Source organism: Panulirus ornatus, chromosome 19 (assembly GCF_036320965.1).
Source record: "Panulirus ornatus isolate Po-2019 chromosome 19, ASM3632096v1, whole genome shotgun sequence".
In the NCBI taxonomy this organism is placed as follows: Eukaryota; Metazoa; Arthropoda; class Malacostraca; order Decapoda; family Palinuridae; genus Panulirus; species Panulirus ornatus.
In genome coordinates this window covers 25,798,085-25,820,128 of record NC_092242.1, presented here as the reverse complement: position 1 = coordinate 25,820,128, position 22,044 = coordinate 25,798,085, and the positions used below count along the sequence as shown (strand labels likewise).

General features: G+C 40.2%; 1 protein-coding gene across 10 annotated transcripts in view; it reads right to left on the bottom strand.

Annotated features, from left to right (window-relative positions):
* Window positions 1-22,044, bottom strand: part of Galphaq (G protein alpha q subunit) — a 404,729-nt gene that overhangs the window by 26,433 nt on the left and 356,252 nt on the right. For 3 of the 10 annotated variants that reach the window (XM_071673780.1, XM_071673784.1, XM_071673785.1), the window contains one exon: window positions 21,009-21,142. The exons of 4 other annotated variants lie outside the window; for them this stretch is intronic. In XM_071673780.1, the coding sequence (XP_071529881.1) occupies window positions 21,018-21,142 (125 nt within the window). In that variant the 3' untranslated portion in view covers window positions 21,009-21,017. Of the gene's footprint in view, window positions 1-20,890; window positions 21,143-21,216; window positions 21,285-22,044 lie in introns of those variants that run through there. 3 more of the 10 variants (XM_071673782.1, XM_071673790.1, XM_071673783.1) reach the window with 2 other exon arrangements.

The window sequence follows — 22,044 nt, the reverse complement described above, 5'->3', positions numbered from 1 at the left end:
TCTTGTCTGAAAGTTATAATTATGATGAGATTTTGGACGGAACATGCCCAACCCATGGCACTCACAGTATGCTCAGTTAGGTTTACAGCACTGTTGTCTTCTAATGCAAGTCTTTCAACTACTATATCATGAAGACCTTGTACTTTCTTCAGCCAGTTATCCATTTTTTTAAGTACTCATGTATTTCTATTCAGTATCTTTCAAATATATTTCAAGGTGTATCTGTTGAGTGTATGAGCTGTAAATGGGCTGAACAAGGGCATGTGAAGTGGCCAAGGGAAACCATGGAAAGGTCTGTGACGTCTCACTGTGGATAGGAAGCTGTGGTTTTGATGCATTATGCGAGTTAGAACATGGATGTGAGCAGATAAAGGCCTTTCTTTGTTCTTACAGCTTCCTCAAACACAAGAAATTGCAATCAAGTATAAAAATATATGTTGACTTTATATTTCTAATGCACAATCAATTTTTGAAGCATCTTTCCAGTGAAAAAAAAATTCTTATGAATGGAAGCACAGATAATATAAAAGTCATGAGGTAAGACTTCAGCATTCATAGTTCAAGAAAAATATTATTTACTAAACTGGCCAATCCCAAAAAAGGAAGGAAATTTTTAGTCCTTTTCCTTTAAAACTGGGTGCCCCAAAATATCAAAACAATTATCTTTTCCTATGAATTGAGTTAAGCACTCCTACTTTAGTAAAAACCACATTCAGTCCACAGGTCAACCCTCAGTATGGGTGGAAAGTGTGGGCACCACTGACAGGAAGGGCAGGGCAGTGGGGTCACAAGCATGGTGAGTAAAAGAAGTCATATAACCATCCACCATAGTCACTAGTGGGCAATCGAGTCCTCCTGCAGCTCTAATGAATCATCTTTTAACTGGTTGTCATCTATAGCCAGACAAAAGAGCTTAAAAGGCACACAGAATTCATTGTGTAGTAGGAAACTAAGAGCAAAGATTGACGCTAACAACACCCACTTAAAACAGCAATGACACACACCTGTCAGTGCCAAGCAAGAAGTGTGCACATGTTTGGCATGGATACAGTCTATACCTACTGAGTGTTACAGCATTTTGTGCTGAATACTGTCTTTTGCCCCTACATCACATCACCAATGTGTCTTATAAATTCTCTAGGTACCAGTGTTGCTAAGAAGCTAAAGCCATCATCACTGAGGTTGAGACTGATGTGCTCAAATGTTATGAGAGGGGTGAATGAACAGTTGATATTAAGTGGACATAATGAATCTACCTTATGGACTATTCGTGTAGTGCAAAGATCTACAAGAGATCCAAGAGTAAAACATTAATCAGTGCATCTAAGAGATCCAAGAGTAAAACATTAATCAGTGCATCTAAGATCTTGTATTCCAAAAGTTTAATCATAAAATGAAACAACTGTTGACAAAATGGATCGAACACCAAACTCAAGAAAATGTTCCTGTCAGCAAGCTTTTGATACAAGCACAGGCCAAGAGTATATATAATGACTTGGCAGCTGAAGAAGGAGCAGCAAAGACATTTCAAGCAATTCCTGATTAGTTCATGAATTCTAGGAAAAGTAGCAATTGCCATAATATAATATCCAGATGACTGAAGAGGCTGCTTCTGATGATGATGTTGCTTTCAAAAGTTTTCCAGGAACTCTCAACACCATTATCAAGGACGGTAGTTATTCTTCTAAGTAGATTTCTAACTTGCATGAGACCAGATTATTTTGGAAGAGAATGCCTTTCTGTGAAGAGAGGACTGCACCTGGATTCTAAGTATTTATCAATAGAATTCATAGTACAGTACATATATCATAGTATCCTATATTTCCTGGTACATGTATATTGTGGTTTTTCACTGATATCATATTCGGTACTGTCTTACTAATAACAAAACCCCTTAATTTCCATTAGTACATTATTTGATTTGCATGACCATTTTCAAGATCTTAACTAATGCATAAATTGAGAGGTCCCTGTGAAAAGTTTCCAGGGTCTCTAAATACTTCAGTTTGTTAGGTCAGATATCATACAAGACAACAATAGCCAGTTATGTAGATGATGAACACTTTCATCGTCAGCTTTCTGTCTTTGGTCCTGAAATCTCTCATAATCACACCACTCATTACTTGATGGTACTACCTTTTTGGTGAGCTCCTGAAATTCAAGTTTCCCATTTAGTGATGACTGACATCTTTAACATTTGCTCTAAATTCTAAGTCTTTCCTTGCAGTATCATCAATATGCTGTTATTCATTTTATAGCATATTTGTTGAGAATTTCCTTCATTAAATTTCAAGAGGTTCTCTTCCTCCCATCTAACAAATGCATCCAGTTCCCCACCCTTCACCATTTTCACTTGGTTGCCTTCTGATCCTATCAATTACTAACTATGATGACATCTGTGGATCATCTTAAACTTTCTCTTGTCTTTCCTTCAGTATCTATCATTATCATAAATAGTATCAAAGCAAGTACCATTCCTTGTTTCACCCGATAGTGATCTTCAAAAGACAATGTCCTATTTGCTACTATTAAGTATTTTCTATTTCTTAGAAATCTTTGACTCATCGTCCTTTCACATTTTTATGAGCTACTTTCTTTAGGAAAATCCTGTAGTTCACTTTCTTCACCTTAGCAAAGCAGGAACATTATTCATTCTCTATCCTTGAATCAGAGTTTCTTATATGCTATGGTGTTGAGCTAATACTCATATCTGTGTACTTGTACCTTGTAGAAATCCATACTAGCCTTCAAGCACAGAATGCTCAACTTTAGCAGTAAGAGTTCATTTATCACTTTAAACATTTGTCATACATGATATGTTTCCTAATACAAGAACTTACTGAACATTTCATTTCATACATTCACTATCTCTAGCGTTAGCAAGGTAACATCAGGTAAAGACAGAGAAATGGCCTCATTCACCTACGTCTACTCTCTAGCTGTCATGTATAACATGTAAAACAAAAGCTCCCTATCCACAAACAGTCACCACAAACCTCTCTGTGAACTACATCACTCCAATTCACTCTATCCCTGGCATACCTCACACCCTCTTGCATATTCAGGCCCCATGCCCTTAATGCATCTTGATTCCATCCTTCCACCTCTTTCCTGGTTTCCCTCCATTTTCCTCGTTACTTTCATTTTCGACATGCATATCCTCAGTCATTCTTTCCTCATTTACCTTCATTCTCTCCATATGTCCACATGATTTCAGCACAACCACTTCAGATCTTTCATACATACTCCTCTACCACTAAACGTCTCTCTTACCCATCAATTTCTCATTCGATCATGTCTCTCTTTCTCTTTCATTTCTCATTCGATCAAGCCTCCTCCCACCATGAGTAGTTCTCAAACATTTCCTTTTCTTTCTTTCTGAAATAATGAACTTAAATTCAAAGTCCATAAGGCTTTCCACAAAACAATCATGCATTTAAGAACATAGGTGTCCTGATACTAACGTGACAAGATACAAGGATTCTTGCCTTCGTATGAATACATTACAAAATTTATGATTTATTTGATAATTGTTTCTCTGCACATAACCAGCATTGATTAAATAAAATGTAAGATTTGGGTTTTTCGATATTTCTCTGAAAATCAATGGAAACAGGGTGTCACAAAAAAGAGCATTACTGAAGCAATGTTTCTTGTGGAAGTAAGCCTTGTACATTTTCATCAACAATCTACCTATCTATCCATATCTCTAATACCAATTCCCTCCAGGAATTCCCATCAAGAGGGTGACCATGTCGTCTCTGTAACCAAGGGGCTTGTGGTGGGCAGCGGCAGAGGGCAGGCCCACAGTGAGAGTGGAGAGGGAGGCAAGACAGCGAGGTTAGTGCTCCACACACGTGCATCGTGGCTCCTACTTATCCCCGTTCTTACGTGCCTCCCTTGCATACACCATTCCACGCATTCTTCCACCACTTCTCTCCAGTATTTTTCCACTCTATTTGCCCATGTCACAGATGGTCTTCCTCTCACACCAACACCTTTAAATGCAATATCATACACTCTCTTTTTAAACTCCCAGTCTTACATTCTTTACACATGCTCAAACCAACTCAAATATTACATTTCACCCATTTCACCACATCATAATTCATTCCTTTGCATTCCCTGCCATGCACATCTCTTACACATCCCTTTATATTTATTTCTTCATTCCATCCGGTCATGCTCTTCTCAAATAGCTCATTTCCACTCTGTGACTCCTTCCATGTTCATGTTTTGGCTACATAGGTTAGGATTGGGAGGATTATACTGTCCCTCAATCCTCTCTTCACTTCCATACTTACACCTAAATACTTAAATTCTCTCACCTCTTCCTGGCTTTCTCCACCCACTACATCATCCAAAGCATAGTTTAGTACACTCGTTTCACTCCATTTGTTTTAACAAAATCTAAAGTTTCCCTGTTTCCTTTCAAACACCATTACTTTACTTTTACTTGCTTTTACCTTAAATCGCCTATGATCATACATATCATAAAACACACAACCTTCTGCAACCCCTCTTCAGTCTCACCAAACATCATCTTTTGCAAACAGGACTGCCACTAGAAATCATATCTCACCACACTCCATTTCTACACCACCTCTCCCCAATTTTGCTTTCATCTCTCCTATTACTCCATCCATATACTGTACATACCAAAAACCCATGGTGACATCACACAGCCCTGCCTCATGCCTACACGTATACCAAAACTTATGCTTAACTCTACATCCACTCTTGCACAGGCATTTGCTCCTCTACAGAAGGCTCTCATACCATCCGATAGTTGTTCCCCTACCCCATATATCCCTAAAATATCTCATAAAGCATTCCACTTGATGTCATACACTTTCTCCAGATCTATAAAAACTACATTTACTTATCATATACATTCACTGTATCAATCATATACATTCACTGTATCACACTTTCTCCTCCATATTTTGTTATATCAGCTAAAATCCTAAACACTCAGGTGTCTTTCTTACCTTCAGCCTCATTATTCCCATTCTTTGCCCTTCATACCTCCCTTTTGCTATAGGCCCTTGTATTTGTATCCTCTTCTTTTCATCCTCCACACCCATGCATATAACAACTGCTGCCTCCTCTTCTCCTAAATTCATCAGTTCCTCAAAATACTCTTTTCATCTTCCTTTCACTTCCTCCTTTTGATTCAGTAACTTTACTTCTCATATCAACATTTCCATATTTACATCCACCTCTTTCCAGTATAATTTCATATTTTCCCAAAACATTTCACATTTTCTTCCAAAATCTTCATTTATTCTTTCTTTGCTTTCCTCTATCAGCTTCTTAAGATTCTGCATACACATTTTATGTGCTACAAAAGTTCCAGAAAGCCACTGAAAATCTCAGGGAAAATATAGATATTCATGTGAGAAAATCAGATAAAAGTAGTCAGTTCAAGATTTTGAAAACAGTGGACGACATGTAAACAGCAGGATCTTTCAAATGATGGAGAAACATAGGGAAGATTAACATCCAATCCCCTTAGTAATAGTGTAAAGACCTTCAACTCTACACTCAACCAACTGTTTAATGATCATGCAAATGATGTTGAAAATCTCATTATCTTATACCTCTCTACTGATTATGCCACACACAATGTCAGTGAATCTGTCTTAACTGCTAATACTAATAAATCTAATTTGCCACCAGGCAATTGTAAAGCCCATCCTAACATTAGCCAAATCATTATGAGTGAATTAACAAAACACAAAAACATAAAAATGTTGTTCAAGGCACCCAGCTACCAAGGACAAACCCTACCATGTGACCCCCTTAATCACTCTCCCTTACAAAGTTTATGGCCAGATAAAACAGACAGTGCTTGGTCAATAAAGATTGGTGTTGGAGGGCAGGAATCAAGAGTGATGTTGGGATTTAAATAACTTTGTTAAGTACTGGCACCTGATGAGGTGGATTGTCTCTACAAAACATGCCGTGCCACATGTATAGAAAAATTACATGTATAAACTCCTACTGAAGTGCGATTTCACCTTCATACTATCATCAAAGACAAGGCTCAGTCCTCTGTTCTTAAAAGTACCTTGTTAATGCAGGAAATGGCATCACTACTCCCTGCTTCAGCAAGGCTGCGCCAAGAAAACACAAAAAAATGCCACATTCCCTCATCATCAGTCTCTAGACGTCATATGGACTGCACCAAAACCACAGACCATTTCTATATATTTATATTTATTTATCTATTTATCATACTTTGTTGCTGTCTCCCGCATTAGCGAGGTAGTGCAAGGAAACAGACGAAAGAATGGCCCAACCCATCCACATGTATATATATACACGTCCACACACACACACATATACATACCTATACATTTCAACGTATACATACATACATACACATACATATACATATATACACATGCACATAATTCATACTTGCTGCCTTATTCATTCCCATTGCCACCCCACCACACATGAACTGACACCCCCCCCCCCCCCCCCCCCCAATGCCACGAGGAAGTGCTAGGAAAAGACAACAAGGGCCACATTTGTTCACACTCAGTCTCTAGCTGTCATGTATAATGCACCGAAGCCACAGCTCCCTTTCCAAATCCAGGCCCCACAAAACTTTCCATGGTTTACCCCAGACGCTTCACATGCCCTGGGTCAATCCATTGACAGCACATCAACCCCGGTACACCACATCGTTCCAATACACTCTATTCCTTGCATGCCTTTCACCCTCCTGCATTTTCAGGCCCCAATCGCTCAAAATCTTTTTCACTCCATCTTTCCACCTAAATTTGGTCTCCCACTTCTTATTCCCTCCACCTCTGACACATATATCCTCTTGGTCAATCTTTCCTCACTCATTCTCTCCATGTGACCAAACCATTTCAAAACACCTTCTGCTCTCTCAACCACACTCTTTTTATTACCACACATCTCTCTTACCCTTTCATTACTTACTCGATCAAACCAACTCACACCATATATTGTCCTTAAGCATCTCATTTCCAACACATCCACCCTCCTCCGCACAACCCTATTTACAGCCCATGCCTCACAACCATATAACATTGTTGGAACTACTATTCCTTCAAACATACCCATTTTTGGTCTCCGAGATAACATTCTCACCTTCCACACATTCTTCAGCGCTCCCAGAACCTTCGCTCCCTTACCCACCCTGTGACTCACTTCTGCTTCCATGATCCCATCCGCTGCAAAATCCACTCCCAGATATCTAAAACACTTCACTTCCTCCAGTTTTTCTCCATTCAAACTAACCTCTCAATTGATTTGTCCCTCAACCATACTGAACCTATTAACCTTGCTCTTATTCACACTTACTCTCAGCTTTCTTCTTTCACACACTTTACCAAACTCAGTCACCAGCTTCTGCAGTTCTTACCCGAATCAGCCACCAGAGCTGTATCATCGGCAAAAAACAACTGACTCACTTCCCAAAACCTCTTATCCACAACAGACTGCATACTTGCCCCTCTCTCCAATACTATTGCATTCACCTCCCTAACAACCCCATCCACAAACAAATTAAACAACCACGGAGACATCACGCACCCGTGCCGAAAACCAAAATTTGCTGGGAACCAATCACCTTCCTCTCTTTCTACTCGTACACATGCCTTACATCCTCGATAAAAACTTTTCACTGCTTCTAGCAACTTACCTCCCACACTATATATTCTTAATACCTTCCACAGAGCATCTCTATCAACTCTGTCATATACCTTCTCCAGATACATAAATGTTACATACAAATCCATCTGTTTTTCTAAGTATTTCTAACATACATTCTTCAAAGCAAACACCTAATCCACACATCCTCTACCACTTCTGAAACCACACTGCTTTTCCCCAATCTGATGCTCTGTACATACCTTCACCCTCACAATCAATACCCTCCCATATAATTTCCCAGGAATGCTAAACAAACTTATACCTCTATAATTTGAACACTCACCTTTATCCCCTTTGCCTTTGCACAAAGGAGCTATGCATGCATTCCTCAGGCACTTAACCAAGAACCATACATACATTGAATATCCTCACCAACCAATCAACAACAGAGTCAACCCCTTTTTTAATAAATTCCACTGCAATACCATCCAAACCCGCCGCCTTGTCGGATTTCATCTTCCGCAAAGCTTTCACTACCTCTTCTCTGTGTATCAACCCATTCTCCCTGAACCTCTCACTTTGCACATCACCTCGACCTAAACAACCTATATCTGCCACTCTATCATTAAACACATTCGACAAACGTTCAAAGTACTCACTCCATCTTTCTCTCACTTCACCACTACTTGTTATTACCTCCCCATTTGCCCCCTTCACCGATGTTCCTAATTGTTCCCTTGTCTTACGCACTTTATTTACTTCCTTTCAAAACATCTTTTTATTCTCCCTAAAATCTAATGATAATCTCACCCCATCTCTCATTTGCCCTCTTTTTTACCTCTTGCCCGTTTCTCTTGACCTCTTGCCTCTTTCTTTTATACATCTCCCACTCACTTGCACTATTTCCCCGCAAAAATTATCCAAATGTCTCTCTCGCTTTCACTAACAATCTTACTTCTTCATCCCTCCACTCAATGCCCTTTCTAATCTGCCCACCTCCCATCATTCTCACGCCATAGGCATCTTTTGTACAAGCCATCACTGCTTCCCTAAGTACATCCCATTCCTCCTCCACTCCCCTTATGTCATTTGCTCTCACCTTTTTCCATTCTGCACTCAATCTCTCCTGGTACTTCCTCACACAAATCTCCTTTCCAAGGTCACTTACTCTCACCATTCTCTACACCAAAACATTCGCTCTTCTTTTCTAAAAACCTCTACATATCTTCAATAACGCTCTCTGGCCATCTCTCCTACTTACATACGTATACTTATGTATATCTCTCTTTTTAAACCAGGTATTCCCAATCACCAGTCCTTTTTCAGCACACAAATCTACAAGCTCTTCACCATTTCCATTTGCAACACTGAACACCCCATGTACACCAATTATTCCCTCGACTGCCACATTACTCACCTTTGCATTCAAATCACCCATCACTAGAACCTGGTCTCGTGCATCAAACCTGCTAACACACTCACTCAGCTGTTCCCAAAACACTTGCCTCTCATGATCTTTCTTCTCATGACCAGGTGCATAGGCACCAATAATCACCCATCTCTATCCATCTACCTTCAGTTTTACCCATAACAATCTAGAGTTTACTTTCTTACACTCTATCACATACTCCCACAACTCCTGCTTCCGGAGTAGTTGCACTCCTTCCTTTGCTCTTGTCCTCTCACCAACCCCTGACTTTACTCCCAAGACATTCCTAAACCACACTTCCCCTTTACCCTTGAGCTTTGTTTCACTCAGAGCCAAAACATCTCCTTTCCTCAAACATATTATACATATCTCTCCTTTTTTCTCATCTTGGTTACATCCACACACATTTAGACACCTCAATTTGAGTTTTTGAGGAGGATGAGCACTCCATGCATGACTCTTTCTTCTGTTTCCCCTTTTAGAAAGTTGAAATACAAGGAGGGGAGGGTTTCTAGCCCCCGCTTCCGTCCCCTTTAGTTGCCTTCTACGACACGAGGAATGCATGGGAGGTATTCTTTCTCCCATATCCCCATTTATCTATTATTATACTTAATTGCTGTTTTCTGCATCAGCACTAGGAAACAGATAAAGAATAACCAAACCACTCATACATAAATGCCCATACATGCATATATACATATATATATATAGACATATCCCTGGAGATAGGGGAGAAAGAATACTTCCCACGCATTCCTCACGTATCGTAGAAGGCAACTAAAGGGGACGGAAGCGGGGTGCTATAAACCCTCCCCTCCTTGTATTCTAACTTTCTAAAAGGGGAAACAGAAGGAGTCATGCGAGGAGTGCTCATCCTCCTCAAAGGTTCAGATTGGGGTGTCTATATGTGTGTGGATGTAACCAAGATGAGAAAAAAGGAGAGATAGGTAGTATATTTGAGGAAAGGAACCTGGATGTTTTGGCTCTGATTGAAACAAAGCTTAAGGGTAAAAGGGAAGAGTGATTTGGGAATGTCTTGGGAGTACAGTCAGGGGTTAGTGAGAGGACAAGAGCAAAGGAAGGAGTGGCACTACTCCTGAAACAGGAGTGGTGGGAGTATGTGATAGAATGTAAGAAAGTAAACTCTAGATCGATTAGGGTAAAACTGAAAGTAGATGGAGAGAGATGGGTGATTATTAGTGCATATGCACCTGGGCATGAGAAGAAAGATTGTGAGGCAAGTGTTTTGGGAGCAGCTGAGTGAGTGTGCTAGTAGTTTTGATGCATGAGACCGGGTTATACTGATGGGTGATTTGAATGCAAAGGTGAGTAATGTGGCGGTTGAGGAAATAATTGGTGTACATGGGGTGTTCAGTGTTGTAAATGGAAATGGTGAAGAGCTTGTAGATTTGTGTGCTGAAAAAGGACTGGTGATTGGGAATACCTGGTTTAAAAAGAGAGATATACATAAGTATATGTATGTAAGTAGGAGAGGTGGCCAGAGAACATTACTGGATTACGTGTTAATTGATAGGCACGTGAAAGACAGACTTTTGGATGTAATGTGCTGAGAGGTGCAACTGGAGGGATGTCTGATCATTATCTTGTGGAGACGAAGGTGAAGATGTGTAGAGGTTTTCAGAAAAGAAGAGAGAATGTTGGGGTGAAGAAAGTGGTGAAAGTAAGTGAGCTTGGGAAGGAGACTTGTGTGAGGAAGTACCAGGACAGACTGAGTACAGAATGGAAAAAGGTGGGAACAAAAGCCGTAAGGGGAGTGGAGGAGGAATGGGATGTATTTAGGGAAGCAGTGATGGATTGCGCAAAAGAAGCTTGTGGCATGAGAAGCGTGGGAGATGAGCAGATTAGAAAGGGTACTGAGTGGTGGGTGAAAGAGAAGAGAGAGGCATTTGGACAATTTTTGCAGGGAAATAATGCAAATGCCTGGGAGATGTATAAAAGAAAGAGGCAGGAGGTCAAGAGATAGGTGCAAGAGGCAAAAAAAAGGGCAAATGAGAGTTGGGGTGAGAGAATATCATTAAATTTTAGGGAGAATAAAAAGATGCTTTGGAAGGAGGTAAATAAAGTGCGTAAGACAAGGGAACAAATGGGAACATCGGTGAAGGGGGCTAATGGGGAGGTGATAACAAGTAGTGGTGATGTGAGGAGATGGAGTGAGTATTTTGAAGGTTTGTTGAATGTGTTTGATGATACAGTGGCAGATATAGCGTGTTTTGGTCGAGGTGGTGTGCAAAGTGAGAGGGTTAGGGAGAATGATTTGGTAAACAGAGAAGAGGTAGTAAAAGCTTTGAGGAAGATGAAAGCCAGCAAGGCAGCATGTTTGGATGGAACTGCAGTGGAATTTATTAAAAAAGGGGGTGACTGTATTGTTGACTGGTTGGTAAGGTTATCTAATGTATGCATGACTCACGGTGAGGTGCCTGATGATTGGCGGAATGCTTGCATAGTGCCATTGTACAAAGGCAAAGGGGATAAGAGTGAGTGCTCAAATTAGAGAGGTATAAGTTTGTTGAGTATTCCTGGGAAATTATACAGGAGGGTATTGATTGAGAGGGTGAAGGCACGTACAGAACATCAGATTGGGGAACAGCAGTGTGGTTTCAGAAGCGGTAGAGGATATGTGGATCAAGTGTTTGCTTTGAAGAATGTATGTGAGAAATACTTAGAAGAGCAAATGGATTTGTATGTAGCATTTATGGATCTGGAGAAGGCATATGATACAATTGATAGAGATGTTCTGTGGAAGGTATTAAGAATATATGGTGTGGGAGGCAAGTTGTTAGAAGCAGTGAAAAGTTTTTTATCAAGGTTGTAAGGCATGTGTACGTGTAGGAAGAAAGGAAAGTGATTGGTTCTCAGTGAATGTTGGTTTGCGGCAGGGGTGTGTGATGTCTCCATGGTTGTTTAATTTGTTTATGGATGGGGTTGTCAGGGAGGTGAATGGAAGAGTTTTGGAAAGAGGGGCAAGTATGCAGTCTGTTGTGGATGAGAGAGCTTGGGAAGTGAGTCAGTTGCTGTTCGCTAATGATACAGCACTGGTGGCTGATTCGGGTGAGAAACTGCAGAAGCTGGTGACTGAGTTTGGTAAAGTGTGTAAAGAAGAAAGTTGAGAGTAAATGTGAATAAGAGCAAGGTTATTAGGTACAGTAGGGTTGAGGGACAAGTCAATTGGGAGGTAAGTTTGAATGGAGAAAAACTGGAGGAAGTGAAGTGTTTTAGATATCTGGGAGTGGATTAGGCATCGGATGGAACCATGGAAGTGAATCATTGGGTGGGGGAGGTGGCGAAAGTTCTGGGAGCGTTGAAAAACGTGTGGAAATTGAGAACATTGTCTTGGAAAGCAAAAATGGCTATGTTAGAAGGATTACTGCTTCCACCAATGTTATATGGTTGCAAGGAATGGGCTATAGATAGAGTTGTGCGGAGGAGGGTGGATGTGCTGGAAATGAGACGTTTGAGGACAATATTTGGTGTGAGGTGGTTTGATCGAGTAAGTAATGAAAGGGTAAGAGATATGTGTGGTAATAAAAAGAGTGTGGTTGAGAGAGCAGAGGAGGGTGTTTTGAAATGGTTTGGTCACATGGAGAGAATGAATGAGGAAAGACTGACAAAGAAGATATATGTGTCAGAGGTGGAGGGAACAAGGAGAAGTGTGAGACCAAATTGGAGGTGGAAAGATGGCGTGAAAAAGATTTTGAGTGTGGTTGAGAGAGCAAAAGAAGGTGTGTTGAAATGATTTGGGCATGTGGAGAGTATGAGCGAGGAAAAATTGACAAAAGAGGATATATATGGCAGAGGTGGAGGGAATAAGGAGAAGCGGGAGACCAAGTTGGAGTTGAAGAATGAAGTGAAAAAGATTTTGAGCAATCAGGGCCTGAACATGCAGAAGCGTGAAAGGTGTGCAAGGAATAGAGTGAATTGGAATGATGTTGTATATCGGGGTCGACGTGCTGTCACTGGATTGAACCACGGCATGTGAAGCGCCTGGGGTAAACTAGGGAAAGTTTTGTGAGGCCTGGATGTGGAAAGGGAGCTGTGGTTTCGGTGCATTATACATGACAGCTACAGACTGAGTGTGAACGAATGGGGCCTTTGTTGTCTTTTCCTAGTGCTAACTTGCGCACATGCGGGGGAGGGGGGTTGTCATTTCATGTGTGGCGGGGTGGCAACGGGAATGAATAGGGCAGACAGTATGAATTACTTACATGTGTATATATGTATATGTCTGTGTGAGTATACATATGTATACGTTGAGGTGTATAGGTATGTATATGTGCGTGTATGGACGTGTATGTATTTACGTGTGTGTGTGTGGGTGGGTTGGGCCATTCCTTCGTCTGTTTCCTTGTGCTACCTCGCTAACATGGGAGACAGTGACAAAATATAATAAATAAAAATATAAACATATTCATACTTGCTTCCCTTCATCCATTCCTGCCGCTACCCTGCCACACAGGAAATAGCATCCCTCCTTTCAGCGAGGTAGTGATAAGAAAGGACAAAAAAGGCCATATTCGTTCACACTCAGCCTCTAGCTGTTATGTGTAATGCACCGAAACCACAGCTCCCTATCCACATCCAGGCCCCACAGACCTTTCCATGGTTTACCACAGACATTTCACATGCCCTGGTTCAGTCTACTGAGAGCACGTCAACCCTGGTACACCACATTGTTCCAATTCACTCATCCTTGCACACCTCTCACCTTCCTGTATGTTCAGGCCCTGATTGCTCAAAATCTTTTTCACTCCATTCTTCAACTCCAATTTGGTCTCCCACTTCTCCTTGTTCCCTCCACCTCTGAAATATATATCCTCTTTTGTCAATCTTTCCTCACTCATTCTCTCCATATGCCTAAACCATTTCAACACACCTTCTGCTCTCTCAACCACACTTTTTTTACTTCTACACATCTCTCTTACCCTTTCATTACTTACTTGATCAAACCTCCTCACACCACACATTCTCCTCAAACATTTAATTTCTAACAAATCCACCCTCCTCCATACAATCCTATCTATAACCCATGCCTCGCAACCATATAATATTGTTGGAGCTACTATCCTTCAAACATACACATTTATGCTCTCCGAGATATCATTCTCTCCTTCCACACATTCTTCAACGCTCCCAAAACATTCACCCCCTCCCTCACCCTCTGGCTCATTTCTGCTTCCATGAATCCTCTCCCAGATAACTAGAACACTTCACTTCCTCCAATTTTTCTCCATTTAAACTTACCCCCAATTAACTAGTCCCTGAACCCTATTAAACCTAATAACCTTGCTCTTGTTCACAATTACTCTCAACTTTCTACTTTCACACTTTTTTCCATACTCAGTCAGAAATCTCTGTAGTTTCTCACCTGAATCAGCAACCAGAGCTGTATCATCAGTGAACAACAACTGACTCATTCCCCAGGCACTCTCATTCCCAACAGACTGCACACTCATCCCTCTCTCCAGAACTCTAACATTTACCTCCCTAACCACCCCATCCATAAACAAATCAAACAACCACGGTGACATCACACACCCCTGCCACAGACTGACCTTCACTGGAAACCAATCACTCTCCTCTCTTCCTACTTCTACACATGCCTCACATCCTTGATGAAAACTAGCAGCTTACCTCCCACACCATATACTCTTAAAACCTTCCACAAAGCATCTCTATCAACCTTATCATATGCCTTCTCCAGATAATAGATGCCACATAAAAATTCATCTGTATTTCTAAGTATTTCTCATAAATATTCTTCAAAGAAAACACCTGACCCACACATCCTCTACCATGTCTGAAACAACACTGCTTCCTCCCCAATCTGACACTGTACATACCTTCACCGTCTCAATCAATACCCTCCCATATAATTTCCCAGAAATACTTAACAATCTTATGCCTCTGTAGTCTGAACATTCACCCTTATCCCCTTTGCCTTTGTAAAATGGCACTATGCGTGCATTCCACCAATCCTCAGGCACTTCACCCTGATCCATACATACATTGAATATCCTTACCAACCAATCAACAACATAGTCACTCCCTCTCTTAATAATTTCAACTACAATGCCATCCAAACCTGCCAACTTGCCAGATTTCATCATCCGCAAAGCTTTCGCAAACTCTTATCTTAACCAAACCATTCTCCTTGACCCTCTCACTTTGCAGACCACTCAAATCAAAACACCCTACACCTACCACTCTATCATCAAACACATTCAACAAACCTTCAAAATACTCACTTCCCCCCTTCACCAATGATCCCATTTGTTCTCTTGTCTTATGCACATTATTTACCTCCTTCCAAAGCATCTTTTGATTCTCCATAAAATTTAATGATACTCTCTCACCTTTTGCCCTTGCATCTTTCTCTTGACATCCTGCTGCTTTCTTTTATACATCTCCCAGTCATTCTGCACTCCTTCCTTTTAAGTATTGTCCAAATGCTTATCTTTCCTCTTTCACTAACAACTTTACTTCTTCATCCCACCACTCACTACCTTTTCTAATCTTCCCATCTATCACCTTTCTCATGCCACATGCATCTTTTGCAAATGCCATTACTGATTCCCTAAATACATCCCATTCCTCATCCACTTCCCTTGCGTCATTTGCTCTCACCTTTTACCATTCTACACTCAATCTCTCCTGGTACTTCCTTACATAAGTATCCTTTCCAAGCTCACTTGCTCTTACTACTCTCTTCTCCCCAACATTCTCTCTTCATTGATGAAAACCTCTACAAATCTTCACTTTTGCCCCCATGAGACAGTGGTCAGACATCCCTGCAGCTGCCCCTCTCAATACATTAACATCCTAAAGTCCCTCTTTTACATGCCTATCAATTAACAAGTAATCCAATAATGCCCTCTGACCATCTCTCCTATTCATATACATATACCTTAGTGTATCTCTCTTTTAAAACAGGTATTCCTAATCACCAGTCTTTTTTTCAGTACACAGATCCATAAGTTCTTCATCATTTCCATTCACAAACCCCATGTACACCCATTATACCCTCAACTGCCACATTACTCACCTTCACATTTAAATTACCTATCACTAATACCCAGTCTCAAACACCAAAGCTGCTGAAAGTCACTCAGTTGCTCCCCATACACTTGCCTCTCATGATCTTTCATCTCATGAACAGGTGCATAAGCACCAATAATCACTCCTCTCTCTCAATCATCTTTCAGTTTCACACATATTAATCTGGAATTTACTTTCTTACACTCTATCACACACTCCCACAACTCCTACTTCAGGAGTAGTGCTACTCCTTCCTCAGCTCTTGTACTCTTACCAACCTTGACTTTACTCCCAAGACTTTTCCAAACGATTCTTCTTTTTTATCCCTGAGCTTCATTTCACTCAGAGCCAGAACATCCAAGTTTCTTTCCTCAAACATACTACCTGTCTCTCCTTTCTTCTCATCAAGGTTACATCTACACACATTCAGACACCCCAGTCTGAGCATTCACGGAGGATGTGCACTTCCTGCTTGACTCCTGTGTCTGTTCCCTGGTGCTACCTTGATGACACAGGAAACGGTGATCAAGTATAATAATAATAATATTTATTCATTTTGCTTTGTCGCTGTCTCCCGCGTTAGCGAGGTAGTGCAAGGAAACAGACAAAAGAAATGGCCCAACCCACCCCCATACACATGTATATACATACGCATCCACACACGCAAATATACATACCCATACATCTCAACGTACACATATATATACACAAACAGACACATACATATATACACATGCACACAATTCACACTGTCTGCCTTTATTCATTCCCATCGCCACCTCGCCACACATGGAATAACATCCCCCTCCCCCTCATGTGTGCGAGGTACCGCTAGGAAAAGACAACAAAGGCCCTATTCGTTCACACTCAGTCTCTAGCTATCATGCAATAATGCCCGAAACCACAGCTCCCTTTCCACATCCAGGCCCCACACAACTTTCCATGGTTTACCCCAGACGCTTCACATGCCCTGATTCAATCCATTGACAGCACCTCAACCCCGGTATACCATATCGATCCAATTCACTCTATTCCTTGCCCGCCTTTCACCCTCCTGCATGTTCAGGCCCCGATCACTCAAAATCTTTTTCACTCCATCTTTCCACCTCCAATTTGGTCTCCCTCTTCTCCTTGTTCCCTCCACCTCCGACACATATATCCTCTAAGTCAATCTTTCCTCACTCATTCTCTCCATGAGCCCAAACCATTTCAAAACACCCTCTTCTGCTCTCTCAACCATGCTCTTTTTATTTCCACACATCTCTCTTACCCTATTATTACTTAGTCGATCAAACCACCTCACACCACATATTGTCCTCAAACATCTCATTTCCAGCACAACCACCCCCTGCGCACAACTCCATCCATAGCCCACACCTCTCAACCATACAACATTGTTGGAACCACTGTTCCTTCAAACATACCCATTTTTGCTTTCGGAGATAATCTTCTCGACTTCCACACATTCTTCAAGGCTCCCAGGATTTTCGTCCCCTCCCCCACCCTATGATTCACTTCCACTTCCATGGTTCCATCCGCTGCCAGATACACTCCCAGATATCTAAAACACTTTACTTCCTCCAGTTTTTCTCCATTCAAACTTACCTCCCAACTGACTTGACCCTCAACCCTACTGTACCTAATAACCTTGCTCTTATTCACATTTACTCTTAACTTTCTTCTTTCACACACTTTACCAAACTCAGTCACCAGCTTCTGCAGTTTCTCACATGAATCAGCCACCAGCACTGTATCATCAGCGAACAACAACTGACTCACTTCCCAAGCTCTCTCATCCACAACAGACTTCATACTTGCCCCTCTTTCCAAAACTCTTGCATTCACCTCCCTAACAACCCCATCCATAAACAAATTAAACAACCATGGAGACATCACACACCCCTGCCGCAAACCTACATTCACTGAGAACCAATCACTTTCTTCTCTTCCTACACATACACATGCCTTACATCCTCAATAAAAACATTTCACTGCTTCTAACAACTTGCCTCCCACACCATATATTCTTAGTACCTTCCACAGAGCATCTCTATCAACTCTATCATATGCCTTCTCCAGATCCATAAATGCTACATACAAATCCATTTGCTTTTCTAAGTATTTCTCACATACATTCTTCAAAGCAAACACCTGATCCACACATCCTCTACCACTTATGAAACCACACTGCTCTTCCCCAATCTGATGCTCTGTACATGCCTTCACCCTCTCAATCAATACCCTCCCATATAATTTACCAGGAATACTCAATAAACTTATACCTCTCTAATTTGAGCACTCACTCTTATCCCCTTTGCCTTTGTACAGTGGCACTATGCACGCATTCCGCCAATCCTCAGGCACCTCACCATGAGTCATACATACATTAAATAACCTTACCAACCAGTCAACAATACAGTCACCCCCTTTTTTAATAAATTCCACTGCAATACCATCCAAACATGCTGCCTTGCCGGCTTTAATCTTCCGCAAAGCTTTTACTACCTCTTCTCTGTTTACCAAACCATTTTCCCTAACCCTCTCACTTTGCACATCAACCCGACCAAAATACCCTATATCTGCCACTCTATCATCAAACACATTCAACAAACCTTCAAAATACTCACTCCATCTCCTTCTCACATCACCACTACTTGTTATCATCTCCCCATTAGCCCCCTTCACTGAAGTTCCCATTTGCTCCCTTGTCTTACGCACTTTAATTACCTCTTTCAGAACATCTTTTTATTCTCCCTAAAATTTAATGATACTCTCTCACCCCAACTCTCATTTGCCCTCTTTTTCACCTCTTGCATCTTTCTCTTGACCTCCTGTCTCTTTCTTTTATACATCTCCCACTCATTTGCATTTTTTCACTGCAAAAATCGTCCAAATGCCTCTCTCTTCTCTTTCACTAATAATCTTACTTCTTCATCCCACCACTCACTACCATTTCTAATCAACCCACCTCCCACGCTTCTCATGCCACAAGCATCTTTTGTGCAAGCCATCACTGCTTCCCTAAATACATCCCATTCCTCCCCCACTCCCCTTACCTCCTTTGTTCTCACCTTTTTCCATTCTGTACTCAGTCTCTCCTGGTACTTCCTCACACAGGTCTCCTTCTCAAGCTCACTTACTCTCACCACCCTCTTCACCCCAACATTCACTCTTCTTTTCTGAAAACCCATACAAATCTTCACCTTAGCCTCCACAAGATAATGATCAGACATCCCTCCAGTTGCACCTCTCAGCACATTAACATCCAAAAGTCTCTCTTTTGCACGCCTGTCAATTAACACGTAATCCAATAACGCTCTCTGGCCATCTCTCCTACTTACATAAGTATACTTATGTATATCTCGCTTTTTAAACCAGGTATTCCCAATCATCAGTCCTTTTTCAGCACATAAATCTACAAGCTCTTCACCATTTCCATTTACAACACTGAACACCCCATGTATACCAATTATTCCCTCAACTGCCACATTACTCACCTTTGCATTAAAATATAAATATACATATATGTATATAGACATGATGATCACACTTGTCCAAGATGATAGCATGAAGGTAAAATCACACTTCAGGAGAAGTTAATGCAATTCTATCTAACATGTAATTTTTCTATACATGTGGCAAGACATGTTTCAGGAGACAATCCACCTTATCAGGTGCCAGTACTTAAGAAAGTCATTTAAACCCCAACATCACACTTGATTCCTGCCAACACCAATCTTTATAGACTAAGCACCGTCTGCTTTGTCTGGCCATAACTCTTGTAAGGGAGAGTGATTAAGGGGGGTCACGTGGCTGGGTTTGACCTGGGTTGCTGGGTGTGTCTTGAATAACTTTTTTTATGTTTTCATGTTAATCAATTCTCTCAAAATGAACTGGTTACTTGCCACCCCTGCATATCCATTCTCTTTCTTTGTCTTAGTTTCATAAATACCACTGAAGACAGCTAATAATCAAGTATGTAAACTTTGACTTTATTCACAAAATTGCTGTTTGTCAAATGTTTCAGTATGTGCTTTTCATAATTTTCAAAAATTTGAAATGTTCTCAATATTGATATGTTTCAAGCAAAAACTTAAATATAATATCTGGCACAGGATAAATCTTTAAAAGTTATCCATAAAAAACCAGGACCTTAAGCACAAAGAGGCTATTCTAAAAGAATGGGCTGTCCTGATACTACCCTGACTAGAGACAAGGATACTGACCGTCATATGAACACAGTAAAAAAAAAAGACAAAATCTAAGTTACATGTCTATAATCTAATTTTATTGATAAAACCAGTAATATTCCAATAGAGTATAAAGTTTAGGGTTTATGACACTTCTCTAAAAATCAATGCAAATAAGGGTGACACACAAAAAGAAGTATCACTAAGGCACTGTTTTTCTTTAAGTAGGCCTTAACATATATATAAACCAATCTGAGGTTGCAAAATGTTCATCCAGATGTTCATGACAACTATACTTCCATTAAAAATTTCCCTGCCTTATACATCAATCTTTAAAGACACCTAAACTGAATGATGGTTTTCTTACTATAGAGGGATCAACTTTCAAATGTCTAAAAATCCCGTATTAACACTTACTAATCATGTAGAGAATTTAATATGTTACATAACAGTCAACTATATAAATTATGTACCTTACAGTATGGCAATACTAAGTAAATGTGAAATAAAACTAAGATGAATGGAAATATAACTATCTCAAAAAAAAAAAAAAAAAAAAAAAAAAAAAAAAAAAAACATTCACCTTAAAAGAGAACTGATGAAATAAGGAAATGTAAACATTAGGCCAAATTGTATTCCTTAAGAGCATTCTGCATGATTGTGTCCTTCACAGCACAGAACACTAACTTAATGTTTTCAGTATCTGCATTTCATGCAGTAAATAAAGAAAATGTGTTAAATTCAATAACAAGAGAGATACTTGAAGTCATTAGAAGTGTTAAGTTTATCATTTTGACATGGGATTTCAAAAAATGCATGCATATTATATGTGAAACTAAATATTGGATTTTATCAGATTGAAGGAGAAATTATATAAGTAAAACGTTTAGAATATGATCAATTTCATGTGTTCACGTTAATAATTCAGATTGATATGAAGATTTCAGTTATGATCATGAAAGCATATAAAGAAAATACTGATAAAATTGAGGTCAGGGAGTAAAACACACAGGAATGACATCATGGAGACATGCAGGAATATCCAACGTGCACACGGAGGATGTAAGCCAAATGCAGCATGCAAAGAAAAAATAAAGACATTAGCTCACATAGGGTTAACATTGAGATTCATAAAAGATTTAGAAGTATTATGAAAGATAAAGGTGATTGTGAATACTCTGTAATCCATCTACAATGGTTCAGAGCAACACAATCACCCTTCATACTCACTTCACAAGTCCTCATTCATGTTATTGTAACTGAAACAGTAGGAACCTCATAAGGATAGAAGGAATTCTTGGGCATGGTGTGTGTGTGTGTGTGTGTGTGTGTGTGTGTGTGTGTGTGTGTGTGTGTATATATCTATATATATAAATATATATATGTATGTATATATATATATATATATATATATATATATATATATATATATATATCTATATCTATATCTATATATATATATATATATATATATATATATATATATATTTTTTTTGCTTTGTCGCTGTTTCCCGTGTTTGCGAGGTAGCGCAAGGAAACAGACGAAAGAAATGGCCCAACCCACCCCCATACACATGTATGTACATACGTCCACACACGCAAATATACATACCTACACGGCTTTCCATGGTTTACCCCAGTCGTTTCACATGCCCTGATTCAATCCACTGACAGCACGTCAACCCCGGTATACCACATCGATCCAATGCACTCTATTCCTTGCCCACCTTTCACCCT